At 39.1% G+C, this 16558-nt stretch overlaps 1 protein-coding gene and 1 non-coding gene across 2 annotated transcripts; both read right to left on the minus strand.

Annotated features, from left to right (window-relative positions):
* Positions 1-5758: 5758 nt before the first annotated feature.
* On the minus strand, positions 5759-9405 carry LOC139744248 (protein CFAP276-like). The gene is made up of 4 exons (XM_071654691.1): positions 9243-9405; positions 7724-7837; positions 7173-7288; positions 5759-5989 (listed from the first exon to the last, which is right to left on the minus strand). The coding sequence occupies exons 1-4, from the start codon at positions 9336-9338 to the stop codon at positions 5788-5790; spliced, it is 528 nt and encodes a 175-aa protein (XP_071510792.1). The 5' UTR covers positions 9339-9405; the 3' UTR covers positions 5759-5787.
* Positions 9406-15283: 5878 nt separating this feature from the next.
* Trnak-cuu (transfer RNA lysine (anticodon CUU)) lies at positions 15284-15356 on the minus strand. Its single transcript has one exon. It is a non-coding gene; the product is annotated as a tRNA-Lys (tRNA).
* Positions 15357-16558: the final 1202 nt, after the last annotated feature.

Genomic DNA, 16558 nt, shown 5'->3' on the forward strand with positions numbered 1-16558 from the left:
TGAGCATAAATGCACTTATGTAAGGTAGACTTATGCAAAACTTGTATCAGAGCACGCACAAAAACCATTTTTGCAATTTGGAACATGGCCTCATTTTATGTATCATCTCAGAATGTTGCAGATGTCTGTAAATGATGTCAGTATGTGTTTCAGGAGTCAAAAAGAAAGAAAGAAAAAAAAAGCCTAGTAGGTAAGAAGTCTCAAATTGGCACCAATCTAAAAAAATCCCCACATCCTGCCCTGAGAAAATGTTGATATCTCTTGGGTAGTGATATTCAGCTGGGTCGTAGGTAGAAGAATATCGTTACAGTTCATAGAGGCAAGAAAATAACCATTTGATATGAGTAATGGTATTGTTCATGTGGCCTTCAATGTAGAGCGATGATGGATGTCATTGGCTAGTATCATTTATTTTATTGTAAAGCCAAAGTATTCAACCTCTGATGATAACTTGCAAAATGCCTGTGATGTAAAACTGGTAAATTGCTTTTCTGCAATGCTGTTGCAACGCTGAAAGTTAACATTATGCTTGGATGGCTGAATTTCTGAGTCTACATCATGGTCAATGCAAAATATGTTTACACATGTACTGGTTTTTGATGTTTGGTTGTTGTTGTTTTTTCCTGAAATACAAACCCCTTTCTTAGTGTTAGGTGCATTGAAATGTTGGTTCATCAGTGTATGATGCACAGGTAAGGGTCATAGTTTGTATTTTACTCTCAATATTAATGACTAAAGGTGTAGCAAGCCAGTTTAGTGTTTTCATTTCCACATTGTGTTGATTATGATTTTGCAGATTGATTTAGCAACAAAAAATGGCATACTCAGAATTAAGCATTGTACTATGTAAAGGGTAATAAGGATAATCCTGGAGAGATGTTTTACCTGTCACACAGCATGAGGCTAGTGCTTGCAGAGAGCTTGCATGGTGTAACATTTTGGTGTAAAATTTATAGTGTTTATATACTTATTCTTGATGACCTAGAAAATTTAAAGACAGGGATTACAAATCATTATTCACCAACAAGAACTTTATACAGCATTGGTCACCTGTTCAAAGCTTAAGCTGCATTTTGTAAGCATAGTATCAGGGAGTTTTGTATATCTATTTTATTACATGAGTGTGATATGTGATTTTGCTCATGACAACAGGGTCATATCACTATTGTTGTTGTAAAGCTGCCTCAAATGTATTCTGTCCTTCGACCTGTCTCCGATTGATCATTACCAAATCAGATTTTTCATACAAAGTTGCTCTTTAGACTGTGAAATGCACACACATACCAATAGCAATCTGGAAACAAACTTAGATAAAATGCTTAGAATGTGAACACAACAGAAATTATGACTGTAATATTGAGTTGATGATATATGTTGTATACAGTTGTATCTCAAGTGTGTGTGAAGGAATGTATACCTAACTGAAATTCTGGAATGTCCAATTTACTATGCTTTCAGTGAAGAATTCAGTGAATTGTGATTTGGTGTGTGACATCCACCAGAGGCTGATATCGAACATGTTTGTGCTTTTATTACCTCCACCAAGGAGGTTATGTTTTTGTCAGTGTTTGTTTGTTTGTTTGTCTGTTTTCAAAATAGCTCAAGAAGTTGTAAACAGATTTTGATGAAACTTGCAGAAAGAGTTGATAATGACACAAGGAACAAATGATTAAATTTTGGCAGTGACGTAGGAATTTTTTATGAATTTTTGAAGGATTTTTTGTAATATTTTGGCAAATGGGGTCATTGAACTTGGGAGCTCAAGCTGGGCGTATTTGAGGTTTACATACGTGCACTAAAGTGCATGCTCTGCTCGAGATATGTAGCAAGAGGCTGATGAGGGTAGTAAACTGTGAGGCTTCTTTAACATTGTGAAATTGGGGGATTTTCAGCAATCATGTATGGGTGGAAATGAACTGCTTGGCGAAGGTCTGCTCTCTCCAAGTGCTTTTCTAGTTTGAAAGATGAATGACTTTGTGCAAGCAGTAGCAAAGTGAAAACCTCAACATTAAAGGTCCTGTTTCCCTTTGGGAGCAGTGATTTCAACAATATTCAAGATATCACTTTTGATGCATATGTGTAGGTCGGTTGTATCACGAAACATCCTACCATGTAACGTTTTTGCAATAAAGCGCAAAATATAAGGAGATATCACTATTTTGTTCAATAAACCATAACTGTAGATGGTTTAGTCTGGAAACATTTTTACTATAACTATTGTTCCCATATTGTATGTTTAACAATACTTAGCATTGATTAAACTGGTTCAAATTTTTGACATTGGTTGTTTCTATCCCTAACTCACATTTTAGAACTATTTTAAAGCACTAATGCTGGATTGTCTTTTCATCTGCAAATGGTAAATTATGCCTTTAAGCCACCAGGTTGCAAAGGGAGATATTAATGGGTGAAGAAAGAAATGAGGTTAAGGTCTGAAATATTGCTTTGATATCTTGTTCATATTCAATGTGTGTAAAAAGCTCTTATTACCATTTTCAGTTGAGAATGAGTTGTTATGGATTTTTAGGTGGCATTGTTATTTTCTAGACAGATTTTGATGCATGGACTTGATGCATTGTTACAGATGAACTGTTGCGTCTTTGAACAAGAAATTATATACGGCTATGTCAAAGATGTTACATATCTATCACAGCAAATTTTATGTGAATCTTTAAAGCTCATGTTGTGATGGGTTTTTAATTTACGTTTTGTTTGCCTGCAAAAGTACTCACACCTGTCCCCTTCATATTCTGTGTCAGGTATATTCTTTACCAATACACTTTTGTACAATGTAAATGTAAGATTCTGCTCTTTATAATGTTATGAGAAAATATTTTCAACTTGGCAGTGCATTACAGGCAGTTCAAATCTTATGGATGTAATTTTTGGTGTGCTTGGTACAGAACCATTTCATTTGAACCTTTAGTAATAGCAGCATTTTCCTGATTGTAATTGCATGAGTAGACAAGCAGATGGTAAGTGTTCCACTGTAGTGCAGTATTTCACAACCACTTACATGTTTGTTTGGGTTGGGGTTTTTTTTTATTCATTTTTGTGAGACAAGCATTTTCATGTAGTCCTCTACATGAACGATTTTGTATTTAATACTGGATGCATATTGCTAGGACATAGTACTAATCATTTATGGTTGTTGCATATTTATTTTCCCTTTGTTGTTGTTGCTAGGAATGACTATGTCGGCAGATCTCTTAGTTTCTCTCGGTAGTAACCTCAAGCTGTGGCCACTTGTGTCTCAACTGATGTATCAGTGCATTTTCTTACGCGGATATGCTTGTGTACAGCAGATTGTAAAGCATCAATATGTTTGTATTTATGCTGGATAAAAAGATCATGTTTCAAAAAAGACAAAAAGAGATTCAAAAAGTTGATATGAGTTATGGTTCTCCTTTTCCAGTGTCAGCTCCCCTGAGATAAAGATGATTCTGCCGTGAAGTGAGTTTGATATGAGTGATATGATGTCTGCTGCAGTGAAACATTGATGGGAGTGCCAAGCTGGATCAATAGCACTCACATACCCAATTTATTTAACACAAACTGTGAAAACATGATCAGTGGCACTATATCAGCTGCGAACATGACAGGCTGAAAGACTTATAACATTATGAATTAGTACTGAATGTAAGCTACAATGCCGCTCTATGTTCAAGTTGGCTGAAAGTAATAGAGAAGTGAAATCAAACAAAATTTCAAAGGCAAAAATGTCATCAAAATTTGATGTGGCTTTATAAAGTTATGGAATCTTTAAGTTTCATATATTCTTACTGAACAGTGATACTTGTTGCAACTACATCATATGCAAATCATAGAAGGGGATGACATCGTCAGCTGTCCTGTTGTTATGTGCACAAAAATAGCATAGGAACTAGTTTTGTTGGTTGATGATATAAAAAAAAAACAACCCCTTTTCTCCTGAACGTAATCCCTGCAACTTTATTGCAAGACAACAATATGATGCAGAGTAATAAAGATTGTTAATTTAGTGAAGATCTGTGTTCATGTGAAAGAGAGATTTCTGAGATAGTGACATACCACCTTATCAGATATCCAAGTGTGGCTGCAACTCTTGTACTTGTTACATGAAAACTTTATACATGTACCTTTAAAGTCTGTAATTTTCATACTTATCCAATTTTCACATCTACCGTTCTATTTGTTTTTATCTTACTTTAGGCAGTATTTTTTCAAAGCTAACTTTAATGTGACATTTATTGATCTGAAATACTCACCCAGACACTCAAAACATGATTGATAAAAGATATGTGATGTATGAGACAAAATAATGACTATTTCCAAAGACAACAAACAACTTAAACAGGGAGTTACTAGTACATGTATCCACTTTATGCCCAACTTTTTTTTTTTTTAGTGCAGGAATTTCTGTAATCTAAATCATGTTACAGACTAAGGAATGTAATGATAACCTCAGTGTGACCTCGAGGTGTCTCAGAATGCTTTACTGCATTGCTGTAAGAGGAATAGCAACGATCATAATAGGTGTATAACCCTTAGTGTTTGTATCACACCACCGGCCACTCATCAACACTCGACTCAGCTCACTAGTATTCATCCATTGAACATGCAGTCCCTCACATCTGGTACTACATGTAGTACATGTCATAAACTTACAAGTACACACATTAGATGTGCCATTTTCCCCGCCTCCCCTCCCTACAAGAAAAGTGTTATGCACCGTCATGAATAATTTGTAATACTGTATAAGCACCTCTTCCACAACACACACACACACACGTACACACAAACACACACACACACACATCATGCCTTCCCATTTTCCCCTCTCCCTCTTTCTCCCTCTCTCCTAATGATACCCCCCCCCCCATTTACACTGTCTTTGTTCTTCAATGTGTTCACATAATAATACAGTCAAGAAAAGAAACAATGGAAAATATAATGAGTGTCAGAAATATTGTATTGTTAAAGTTGGAAGAGAGATATACAATGAGGAACACAAAATAGGTTTCGCTATTTACAACATATCATTTCTAATCAACAATGGCTACTGAAGACCAACATAAGATTAACTACACATACAATGTAATGAAGTAGATAAATTGTTTGGATAACCTGTGACATGTGATAATACATGTACAAAAGAGCTGCTCTCATCAAATGTGGACAGATGCTGAGTGATTGGATGGCAATGTAGTGGGAACATCATTCAACACACTACTCACCTCACACATATTGCTTGCCAGCACCAACAAAACTACAGCTTTTGGTGAAGAACCACAAAGTAACGACTTCGTGCAATCAAATTTTGTGTGCATAGGACTTACAAATAGCTACAATTTAGTAATTAGCTTACAAAATGACAGCACTTTTGTGCCAAGTGGTACACATTTCAACAGCACTATGATGTTGTCTATTTTATGAGAATTTTTATTTTGATCGTTTTTATATATTCTGATTTTTTTATGTGGTATTAGGTTTCTGTTTGAAAGTATTACAACAGCACATGCAGCATCTTACTATAATTCAAATGACTGCCTTTAATTCTTGGTATCATTCAAGGTCAGTGCACTTCCAAATTCACCAACTTTTTAATGATGTTTTTCTGAAAGTGAATCCCTTCTTGAATGTTGACCAGATGGGATCATGCTACTATGCCATGCTATGTCATACCAACTGGCTGAATATTGGGCAGCAAATGACATACACTCATACCGAGATGGTGTGGTCTCCTAGAAACATGATAAATAAATCTTTACTATAAAATATCCAGGTTGGCCTGAGGAGAGACGGTGCTTATGTGGAATAGAATGTTCCATCATGTTTTCTTGAGAATCCCTGGTTGGTGGCTGGAGTGTGGTGGCTCTCAACAGCACCCTTCACACTGTGTGTACTCTCCTTCTTAGGGTTGTGGATACTGACCACTCTCAGCTGACCAGTGGGTGAAGCAGCAGTCGTGGCCTGCTTCATCTGAGTGGGTCTGTTCTTTAAAGTGCGTCTGTCAGAATGAAAAATAATGATATAAAATTTATTAAAATGTAATCATGGACAAACATGTTTCTAGATCAAAGTTCATGCAGATTGTCCATTATGGTAAAAAATGACTGAAAGCATGTCACATAATGCTTTCATGATTTCATTAAAGGAGAATGAAAGTCAGATGTATGTGAGAATTGAGGGAATAAAGTACAATATTGAAAGAACACATCAGAGAAGTTCCAGGAAAATTGGAAAATCTATTAAAAGGTATTTTCCTTAAGTTTCTCAGCAGCCCTCAATGGATGAGAAGACTACAACACTGTTATGTCATGTACATGTATAGAAACCATATAAAGGATTTTTTTTTTTCTTTTTAACACTTGGCTTACTGGTACCTCTTTCTACAAACAGGGGAACAGTATTACCCTTTACATGTGTCTGCAACAAAATCAAGGCAATGTGTACTTTCTTAACGAAATTTTGTGAAATTCTCTGTATATACATTTTCTTTGTATTATACATACATGATGTCATGAACTGTAGCAGTCACTCAGTGACGGCTGAACTGAAACTTTACAAATTCATAATTTAGTTCATAACTTTACTAACTCTACAGAGTTATTCTCCGGGCAGTGTGGTGCTATTTGCAGCAAACTTGCATTAGATCACTGATTGAACTTCAGTTTGTACACAACAATCATAGAAAACAGGGGTTCTGTCAACATGCCTGTAAAGCAGTCAAACACACTTTGAAAAACTGTATACATGCTTGCTGGGCACATCCAAGTTCTTCTTGACAACAGCCATGGTAACTGTTTGCTACAGTGAATCCCTCTCAGACCATGACCATTGAACATGGATTTGAGATTAGAGTGCTTCTACCCCCAAGCAAACAATGACCTTTTGACTTCAGCTTATGTTTGTTATACAAACCATGTGTTAATTGTTACCCACAAGGATTTTGAAGTCTATTCAAATGTGATTATCTTACGTTCATTAAGTTCCATTGTCTCAGCCCAGAGGGGGGTAGGAGAACATCCTGGTTTTAAAGTCCGAGAGGGGCACTGGTAGATCCTTGTCTTTGTAAGGGATGTTTGTTTATAGAGCATGAGAATAAAGGGATTGAGGGGATGGGGTGAGAAGCACTTAGACACTAAAAGCAGACTGAGAATCACTCATTAGTGGTGTCTCAAACTACTCACCCATGATCTACTCCTAGAGTCTCTGGCTGCATCAGAGTCTCTGCCTTAGACTTCAGCAGCTCATTGTGATGATCATAGTAGGCTTTCTGGATAAAATCCAGGCTGTCACGGGGAGCCTGTGGAATGAAAATAATGGACATCAGTCAATCTTTCTCACTCTCAAGTTCTCAAACAATAAACAGACTTTAGAGTGATAGAAATCATTTTTCCTATGTATAACACTGCACTAAAAAAAATATATATATAAGAGCTTTCAACACATATACTGTACGGCTATAAATGTGAAGAGTAGATGAGGGCATTTTGTAAAGATTTTTGCTATCACCATATATGGGAAGAGTTGCAGTTACATTTCAGCAACAACTTAGATACTTGAAGTAACTGACTGGTGGTAAATTTGCTCTTTACCCCGCTGCCATAACAACTGCAGTAACTGTCACTAACAATTTCTGGTGAAATTTTAATCCTCTCTTTATCAAACAGACCCCTGAAGTAAAGTGCAACAAACAGTAACAATAAAGTTGCCTAATCAGGTCTTATATTGGACTTACCTGTGGATCATGATGGAAGATTTCTCTCCTTGAACTTGCCAGTGTGCATGTTGAGTTGAGTCTGTTCCACGGGTCTTTGGTCTGGGCTATATGTGTGGGCTGGCCATGTGTGTTCTGCATGATGGTAATCAAATTTACACACAAGGAAAGACAAAATGAGCACGCTTTATGTACTGTTTTCTACTATTTCTAGGTGAGAAGGAAACTTGAGACAGCGAGAATTGTCTTAGAGTTGAATCAAAGTGAGAATGTCAAACGTTAAAGTAAGATACAGTGCACTCCCATTATAACAAACACGGTTATAACGAAATTCCGGTACAACGAAATTAAAATCCAGGTTGTAAAATTATCAGCTCTATGTCTTTGTATTGTTTATTTGTTCCGTTATAATGAAATTTTGATATAATGAAAGAAATCTGCCAGTCCCGAGGACTTCATTATAATAGGAGTCCATTGCAGCTCACCTAGATTCTACAGGAAATATACCAACCTAGACAGAGGGAAAAACATGACTTACGAGGTAAAATCTAAGATGATCATATGGGAACCTATCTGTCACAACTGCAGATACTTTTGTAACCTACATGACATTGAATTAGGCATAGTGAAGCAAATGGAGGCTCGGGAAGATGGATTTTAACAGTAGTCGGATAGAGGCAATTAAGTATTTCAGAACTGCATCTAGTAGCACTATATATAGGCAGCACATTGCCATTGGCTTCAGAGCACACAATTATTAGAATTTGCTAGCATGCTGATAAGAAAGACCCTTCCTTCTCATTCCTTTTCTGAAAGTCCTCCCTTTCTAACCCAACCAATCTCCATTTAAAACTCCACAGGAGATGTTTGGGAGGTCTACTCATCAAAGATCCTTCCAAGTATCTCATTTTATGAATAGATGGGGCAACCTTGGGTTTTAACGTTAGGGGGCTAAATTATCCTTTTAACCTTAGGCTTTAACTTCAGAATAACCATTTATGTAATTTACCCCCGCTAAGATTGAATAATAAAAAAGTGATACTGATACAGAGTTACAGTGTCTAACTAGTTAGACTATGTTTATGTATCAATCAGAGTAGTAACTAGTATTCTAATGAGTATGATTAAATTTAGGTGGCTATAGCCAGGGTTAGGCCTATTGTTAGAGGCTAACGTTAACTTGTTAAAAATAGGGTGGAGTTAAAAATAGGGTGGAGTGTAGCTGTAGTGTTGAGGGTTAGAGTATTAGGGATAGGGTTAGGTTAGGGGCTGTGGCCTGTGCTGAAGTTCCCCGGCTCTCACAAGTTAAAAGCCTAAATTTGGCCCCCTAATTAAAATCCAGGACAGTCTTTTATGGTAGGTTCTAGAAACTTGCCGTCCTCTGAATATTTCATTACACAAGCAGGGCCTAGAGTTTAATATAGATAACGCTAATAATGGAACTCTGCATTAGCGCCGATAGAATCTAATGTTAATGTGAGTATTTAATAACGTTAGATCCTCTACAGTATAACAAGTGACACAAATGATGAAGACTTACACTGTGGGTATGCTGCCTTTGTCCCTTGAAATCCTCGTCATTTTCCAGCTTAGGCCAGGGATACGGTTGTCTCGATGACATCTGCATTCCACTCATAATGATTGATGGTACCTACTCTGATTCGTGTAATTAAATGACTGAAGTGAAAGGTAGAAGCCGTTGCTCTTTCTTTCAGTGCTAGCTAGCTGTCGATCCAAGTCTCTTCTACGTACGTGGTACCCCCGGTCGCATCACACATCCATTCACTTCAATGGTCCACTGTTTGTGTTGTCTAGTTTTTGTGTGGCAATTACCGGTCGAGCAACCAAAACACATGTGAAAGGGTGACGTACGAGTGTACCCAAACACCCGGTGCGTTGTCAGTTGCCTTGACTACGGGATGACCGCGTAAGTACAATGTAATGTCATTGAGGGCGCTATAACCCTTTCGCGAACAGAGCCTTCTATGTTCGCGGACAGGTGTAGCGCAGCCACTGTACGAAGTATCAGGAAGAGCTGCAGATATTGTCCACAGCTGTTTTACGTGTTTAGTAACTTGTATAGGCTCCTCGAGAGTAGAAATACATGTACTAATAGTTGTTTTCTCACGAAATTTTTGTCTGTACAAAAGTCATGTACACTGTATTATAGATTACTTCAGGGCCTGCGGAGCATTTTCAAAAGTGGGGGCCCACTTCCGGGTTTGATGAGCTAACAAGCAAAAAACAAAGCAAAACAAAACAAAACAAACAAACAAGCAAAACAAAACAAAAGGTCCTTCTCTCCCCTTCCACTTCCGGGTTTAAAAACAGGGGGTCTTTAGCGGAAAAACATAGCCTACCGCGATCACACTTCAACTCAAGATGTCTATCCACAATGTATTTCTTTTTAGTGCTACTTAGGTCCTATACGTACTTCCGGGTTAAAAAAAGTGGGGGGCTTAAAGTGATAACACCTTATGTATTCCTTTTTATGGTGCACAAGAAGTGTGGGGGCCTGAGCCCCCACGCCCCCCCCCCCCCCTGGTTCCGCCGACCATGTACTTATCAAGCGAACTATAAACTAAAATATTTTTACGGTAGAAAAATCAGGGGCCTATACTTTGTTCTTCTCCTTCAGAGTAAGTGCGGTCCACTATCTGGGCTCCGTTTTCTCAAAAGATATGCGGTAATCGATTATAAATTTAATTACTACACAGGCTGCCATGGACTTATGATAAGAATCAACCGTTATAATGAATTATAACTTTTCATAAAACAGGGCCTGGTGTATTTTCGCACTATTTGGGGGTCTGGTCTGGTGTGGTGTATGCGGTGCATCATCATCATCTTTAGCTGAGCTCGGCGTTGCGATTGCGATTATTCCAATTCTATTGTAAGTAAGGATGCAGCCGAATAGACCACCGAGACACGGGAGGATGAAGAAAGGTACATGGAAGGCAAAAGGAGATCGAGTTAAGGGGAGGTATAAAAGAGGACTCAGGAAGGTATAGAGAGAAAGAAGGGAAAATTAGGTATTCATAATAAGTGAATTAAAGGGAGAAAAAATGGGAGAAAGTCAAATTCGAAGGGCCTATATCGGGAGAATGAAAGAGAGATTTTATGAAGGAATGAAGGGTGACAAAAAACCGACTGTATCATAGAATACAGATCTGTATCAAGAACGAATCTGAGTTCACTGCTTTGAATGAAGCCAAAATGGAAAGAATGAAGGGAATGTAAAGGCATGGAGGATTTAGATGACGAACTGGAGGAAAGACACAAAAACATGAAGGGCTCACATCTAAAACAGGTCGCTGCATCATATTCCGAAATAGGACTTTATATCAAGTTCAGAACATCTGTTTTTTACAAAATATCGTTCTTTATAATATGTAAGTGGCAATTTTCTAATTTTTAGTGAAAATTCCCTTCATTGTTCAAGTTGACTATCGTATTACATACAACAAATTGCAGCAATAAGACAGAATGTAGGAGAATCATTTATCGATATTTTTATCAAAATCCACAAGTTAGTACTCGCATACCCATAGCTCTAAAAACAGTTCTTTGTTCTCACCGGATCCAAATTCTGGAATGATCTTCCCGGAGATTTAATCAATGTTCTTTTTCTCTGTTCATTTTCATACAAACAAACTCAAATCAATGCTATCAAATGATTATAAATTTCCAGACTTGAACACTTTTAGGCCCTAACCTGTATCCTCTCTTAATGCATGAAGGATCAATATTGATTTTAGTGAAGTGTGCACTCGCTTTAACACCTGGTTTAAGCGTCATGCTCCTATTAGGCCTATAACACTTAATATTGTTTTTTATACTTTGAATTCGTTATGAACTTGATGCTAGATTATGATCGTATGTATAGGCCTTATTATGTTCCATGATGTATGTCAGGTATTTTTTAAACTTATTCTTTTTCCCCTATTCTTCTTCTTTTTCTTTTTCTTTTCTTTTACTTATTTTGCCCTTGCCTTAATAGTAGGACCCTACCTTGCTACTTTAGCTTTCGTGTTAACAGTATCTGGCTATCTCCATTGCGAGGCGTAGGCCTATTCATGTTCATGGAGCCCACGGTTACAAGCTTAGCTCTTGCTGTTCCTTTTGGTATACATTGTCTTTTACATCTTATGAAACTAGTCTTTTATACTGTTTAAAGATATCGTATGATGCGTATCCGGACAATATTTATTAGGCCCTACCCCGGCTAAATACTGGTTCAGTGGTATCGAGGTTAGGGTATAAAGATTAGGGTTAGGGTTAGGAGTTTGGGCTGGGGTTAGGATGAGGTTCAGGATTAGGATTAGGATTAGGACCAGGGGAAGGGTCCGGGGTAATTGCCCAGGGGGTAATTGCCCTAGACCCCGTATGATGACATAGGCCTGCTTTGTCATATTTTATATCTTGTATTTTTGTATTTTGTATCTTGCCTGCTTGTCTTTTTTCTTGTTTTGTTTACTATGGGGTCCTATGTATACCATTTCAATGTGAAGTGAGATATGAAAATAAATGTGCTGGAACTGTCCACTGAGTCTCGAGTGTAAGACCGATGCAGTTTCAATAATTCAATTCAAAATCGGACATATCCTGCATGTTGAGAAAGTCACGGGGGAACCCTACATCCTGTGCATCATTACTACTCGTATGCACGACGTTGTCATCCCCTCCCTCACGGCCTGCGTCCTAGTCTGGTTTCCAGACCCTTTGCATCTGGACTCCGCGGCGACGAGTCACCGCCTTTGCCTTCTGCAAACAAATCCATCTACAGGCCGTGTCACACCATAACGCGGGCTTGTGGCGAGGAGGTAGTTTCCAGCACGTAGAAGATTTTCAGCGGGGGAACAAGAATGTTTGCAATTTTCATCCATGCCTTGTCATACCTACGGGGGAACTTCTGCGGCTTGACTTGCGGGGAAACAAATTTACTCCAAGGAGCTCTCCGCAGTTGGACCGCACCTGACAGTATCTAGCGCGTAGTTGCCCGGAGGTGCTCAGCACGCAAGTCCGATTTAACCGCAGCCAAGTTTTGAGCATGACCAAAACTTTTTCCGGGTGAGTCGCGGGAATGCAGGTCCACGCAGAACGCCAGTAGGAGACCCTTAGCGGCAGTACTTCCCAGGCAATTCCCACGCAGGTACTTCGCAGTCCCGCATGCAGCCAAGATAATGAAATTCTGTGAGATTTCAGCCATTCCATTAGAGGAATTCCTTCACTAAGTTGTCAGCCCCCACGCGACTGGTACAAAGGTCACACAGTATACTCGCAAGTATAACGCGTCCAGCAAGTAAGACACATGCGCTGACTCTCACAAATCCTTTTCCGCCCTCAGGAATGTCCGGTATGCTAGAAAATCCCTACACGTAACAAGCCCGAGTAGCTTGCCCGGAAAGGTGTGACAGGGCCTAAACACGGTTGCGGGTAAAAAAAAATATGCGTGCGCACCTCCGGGCGACTACATTAACTTTGAGATACATGCTATAGGTACTGTCATGTGCGGATATCTACGGGGACCTCCGGGTAGTCAAAATTGTTCTTTGCAAGTCGCACGCAAGGCTGGTGTGACATGGCCTTAACCTTCTCCAGTTTTCGACATTGCGGGCGTCAATAATATCCTGTATGGCAAAATAGTACGAGCAGAGGGTCTAGAAGCCACACTACCTGCAAAGGCAGCTGGCAATGGTCAGCGATCGGAAGCTTGATTGCAGCTTGCCGATTAGCGCGTTGTATGTGCGAGTCCACTGCTTTCTCTGTGTGCGTGTCACAATGACATTATAATTATGTATGCATACAAAATCTTTAACAAGTTTTCTTCAAAATAATCCGATTATAAACAGTGAAGTAGGCCTATATCTACCTATTGTTGGGACTGTACTAATGTCGTAGCCTAATCGAAGGGGTTGTAGTTTCTAAATCGGGGGAGGGGGGGGGGATGTAGGGCCACGCGGGAAGAGTATGTCCTACATGCAATGTTAGGCATAATTCTCACTTTTAATTTTGTTGTGCCCAGCAGTAGCAAACACTGTTTGAAAACATTTCTCGCTTTTACACAAACTGGGAAATTCCATGCAAATTACTCTTATAGAGCTTCTATCATTGTGTGTGTGGTTTGAGTTAGCAGTATGCCTATATAGGCCTATTGAATTTGACTTGAAAATACCACACTGTCGACAACATGAAGGTGACCGTTATACAGTACTCTCCGCTTAATCGGGTAGGCTCGAGCAGAGCGTTTCATACCCGATTAAGCGGAGTACCCGATTAAGAGAAGAACACGTCTCATTCTTGACACACACAATGTGTATGTACATGCATGGTACACTGCACCAAACACCTACAATGTATGATAATCCCCTGTGCTTGCATGGCACATTATACATACTTTATTGCTCAGTCACGAGTAATAATTTTCATTCTTTTATGGACAAATATGTCTTCAGAAAACTTTGTCGTTTCACTATCGTCTCCTCGCTAACACGCAGGCGTTTTCCGAAATGAACACGTCTCTTTGCGTGCACAAGTCACGTAGAACGTCGGGTTACTAACGTCTTTTCGAGAAGTGACTGGGGAAAAGCATAATTTTGGAGCTGGTGCATGGCCTTATATTCGTTGCAAACTTCTCGTATTGTAAATGTTTTTGCGGAGCAAGAGAGAGTGCAAGTGTGTTCAACTCCTATCTGTCTATGCAATTGTGAGTGCCAGCTACATGTGTAATGTTCGTTTGCGTGTGGCAAGTCGGTACTGGTACTTGTGTTTTCATGTTTAATCACTCCCCAGATGATAGGTCTTCATTGCAAATTAGGCAGAGAATGCGATTAGCCATGGAAAATTTGACATTCATGATTTCTTAAAGTGTTATGTCTGCAATATCAAATGTGGGTAGAAATTAGCTCACAAGAAATTATTTACCCGTTTATGCGAAGAGCTAACCCGATTATCAGGTAATTTTATTGTGCATTGGAACTGATTTTGACATTACTACCCAATTAAACGGAGTACCCGTTTAAGCGATACCCGATTACGCGGAGAGTACTGTACTTCCATAAGGCGAGTTTTCTAACTGCCCTTCGACTTGACGATCGACATGGCGAGCTAGTAGGCCTACTTCATCTTGGCAAGTCGACTCATGCCTGTCATGTCGACACGTCAAGATATGAAACTTACCATGTCGACTTAGGCCTACGCCCACCATAATCATTATTAAGTTAGTAAGTCGAAATGGCGATCGTCATAGATTATCTCGCAAAGTTGACTTCCCCAAAAAGTGTGTGTCGACGGTGACATGACAACGTTGTATATCTCGCCAAGTCGACTTCCTAAAAAGAGTTTGTAGACACAAACATTAACATACATTCTATACACATGTACTTCATTATAATATCTTCCGTATAAAAGCATAATGCAATGTGCATGCTAATCAACCAAAAGAGGCACTAATCGCTCTCTTGGAAATACGATGGCATGAAAGTATAGTGAAGATTGTTAATATGATGCGTCATCTTCAAGTCACCATCACAGATGCTGGATTAATATGATATAAACAAAGAAAAAAAGGAGAAAAGATTTCGCCCAATGTGGGGCTCGAACCCACGACCCTGGGATTAAGAGTCCCATGCTCTACCGACTGAGCTAACCGGGCGTGTCTACTGTGCGACTGCATTTTTCTGTTATTATTTTTCTTTTTTTGTGCATTGCCTATCGGATATCTGTCGTCTGCTTTGTCCCCATGTATCTACAAAAAGTAGGGTGTTATCATTTTAGAGATCATCTAAACATTCTAAAATACTAGTATTATTGTTTAAAACCTCTCTGTCAGTTATTATGGAATCATACATTAAAGATACAAGTCGATAAGTAACCAATATTGTCAATGAAACGAACCACCCGCACATGGGAATAGATAGATGTCTTGGTGTACGGTTCAACAACACAATCAATTTTTCGCGCCGTTCACATCCGCGCGAACTCGATAAGGTTCTTTAGTCTGTATTTGCAGACCATATTCCATAAGATGACATTGCATGCCCGTTACGTTGCTTCTCCACACTACATTCAGACATTTCTCCCACATTTTGACCGGAAATTATATGATACTCTAGGATTACATTTATGCCAAAAATCTGACTCTTTGGTAAAAGATCTTACAGCCTTCTGTGCAGTGTGTTTCTACATAAAAGGCGAGACTACCGATTTAGGGTAGGCTACTGTTGTTCTTGTTCTTCTTTCTTCTTCTTCATGTTAGAACTTCATCATCATTATCATCATCATCACTACTTCATCATCATCATCATCATCATTATCATCATCATCATCATCATCATCATCATCATCATCATCATCGTCATCATCATCATCATTCATCATCATCGACCATAATATCATCAGTTCACCATGCTATTTGGGCCTCTGTAAAAAGACTATCACACCTTACGTAGGCGTTTCGGCCAACGTACGTTGTGTTTGTATCAAGTCAATATGTCGGCGGAACACTTGCATAATTCGCCCCTACACAGCGTACATACATTATGATGCGGTAGTGGATGCCTCCCCTCCGCCTCCTCGTGTGACGTGCTAGCGCTACTCTAGACCACAGACACGATGGCCGATGCCACATCTTTTTGACATAACCAAGTGGACGATAGGCTCATTGGCATATTTCATTTCATAACGCATCGGGTCCTTCTCCAAAATGCAGAGACACGGGTTATTCGCTGTGAAGTCGGAGGCTTAGTGGAAAGTCTTAATTCCAGGAACAGCCTTTAGCCCTCTCATAGTCCCATGTGTTCTTTTACACGTTAGTCAATGGAGTCAGAGATGGAATCAGGAGACGCAGCAGCAGCC

Source organism: Diadema antillarum, unplaced genomic scaffold (assembly GCF_040938485.1).
Source record: "Diadema antillarum isolate AM-2024a unplaced genomic scaffold, OU_Dant_1.0 seq00001148_RagTag, whole genome shotgun sequence".
In the NCBI taxonomy this organism is placed as follows: domain Eukaryota; kingdom Metazoa; phylum Echinodermata; class Echinoidea; order Diadematoida; family Diadematidae; genus Diadema; species Diadema antillarum.

Excerpts from the sequence above, each read along its gene's own strand:
- LOC139744248 (XM_071654691.1), bottom strand. The coding sequence starts at position 9,338 with ATGAGTGGAATGCAGATGTCATCGAGACAACCGTATCCCTGGCCTAAG. Across the intron at positions 7,838-9,242 it reads AAAGGCAGCATACCCACAGT|AACACACATGGCCAGCCCAC; the intron begins GTAAGTCTTCAT and ends ACCATCATGCAG. Across the intron at positions 5,990-7,172 it reads ACTCTAGGAGTAGATCATGG|ACGCACTTTAAAGAACAGAC; the intron begins GTGAGTAGTTTG and ends TCATTCTGACAG.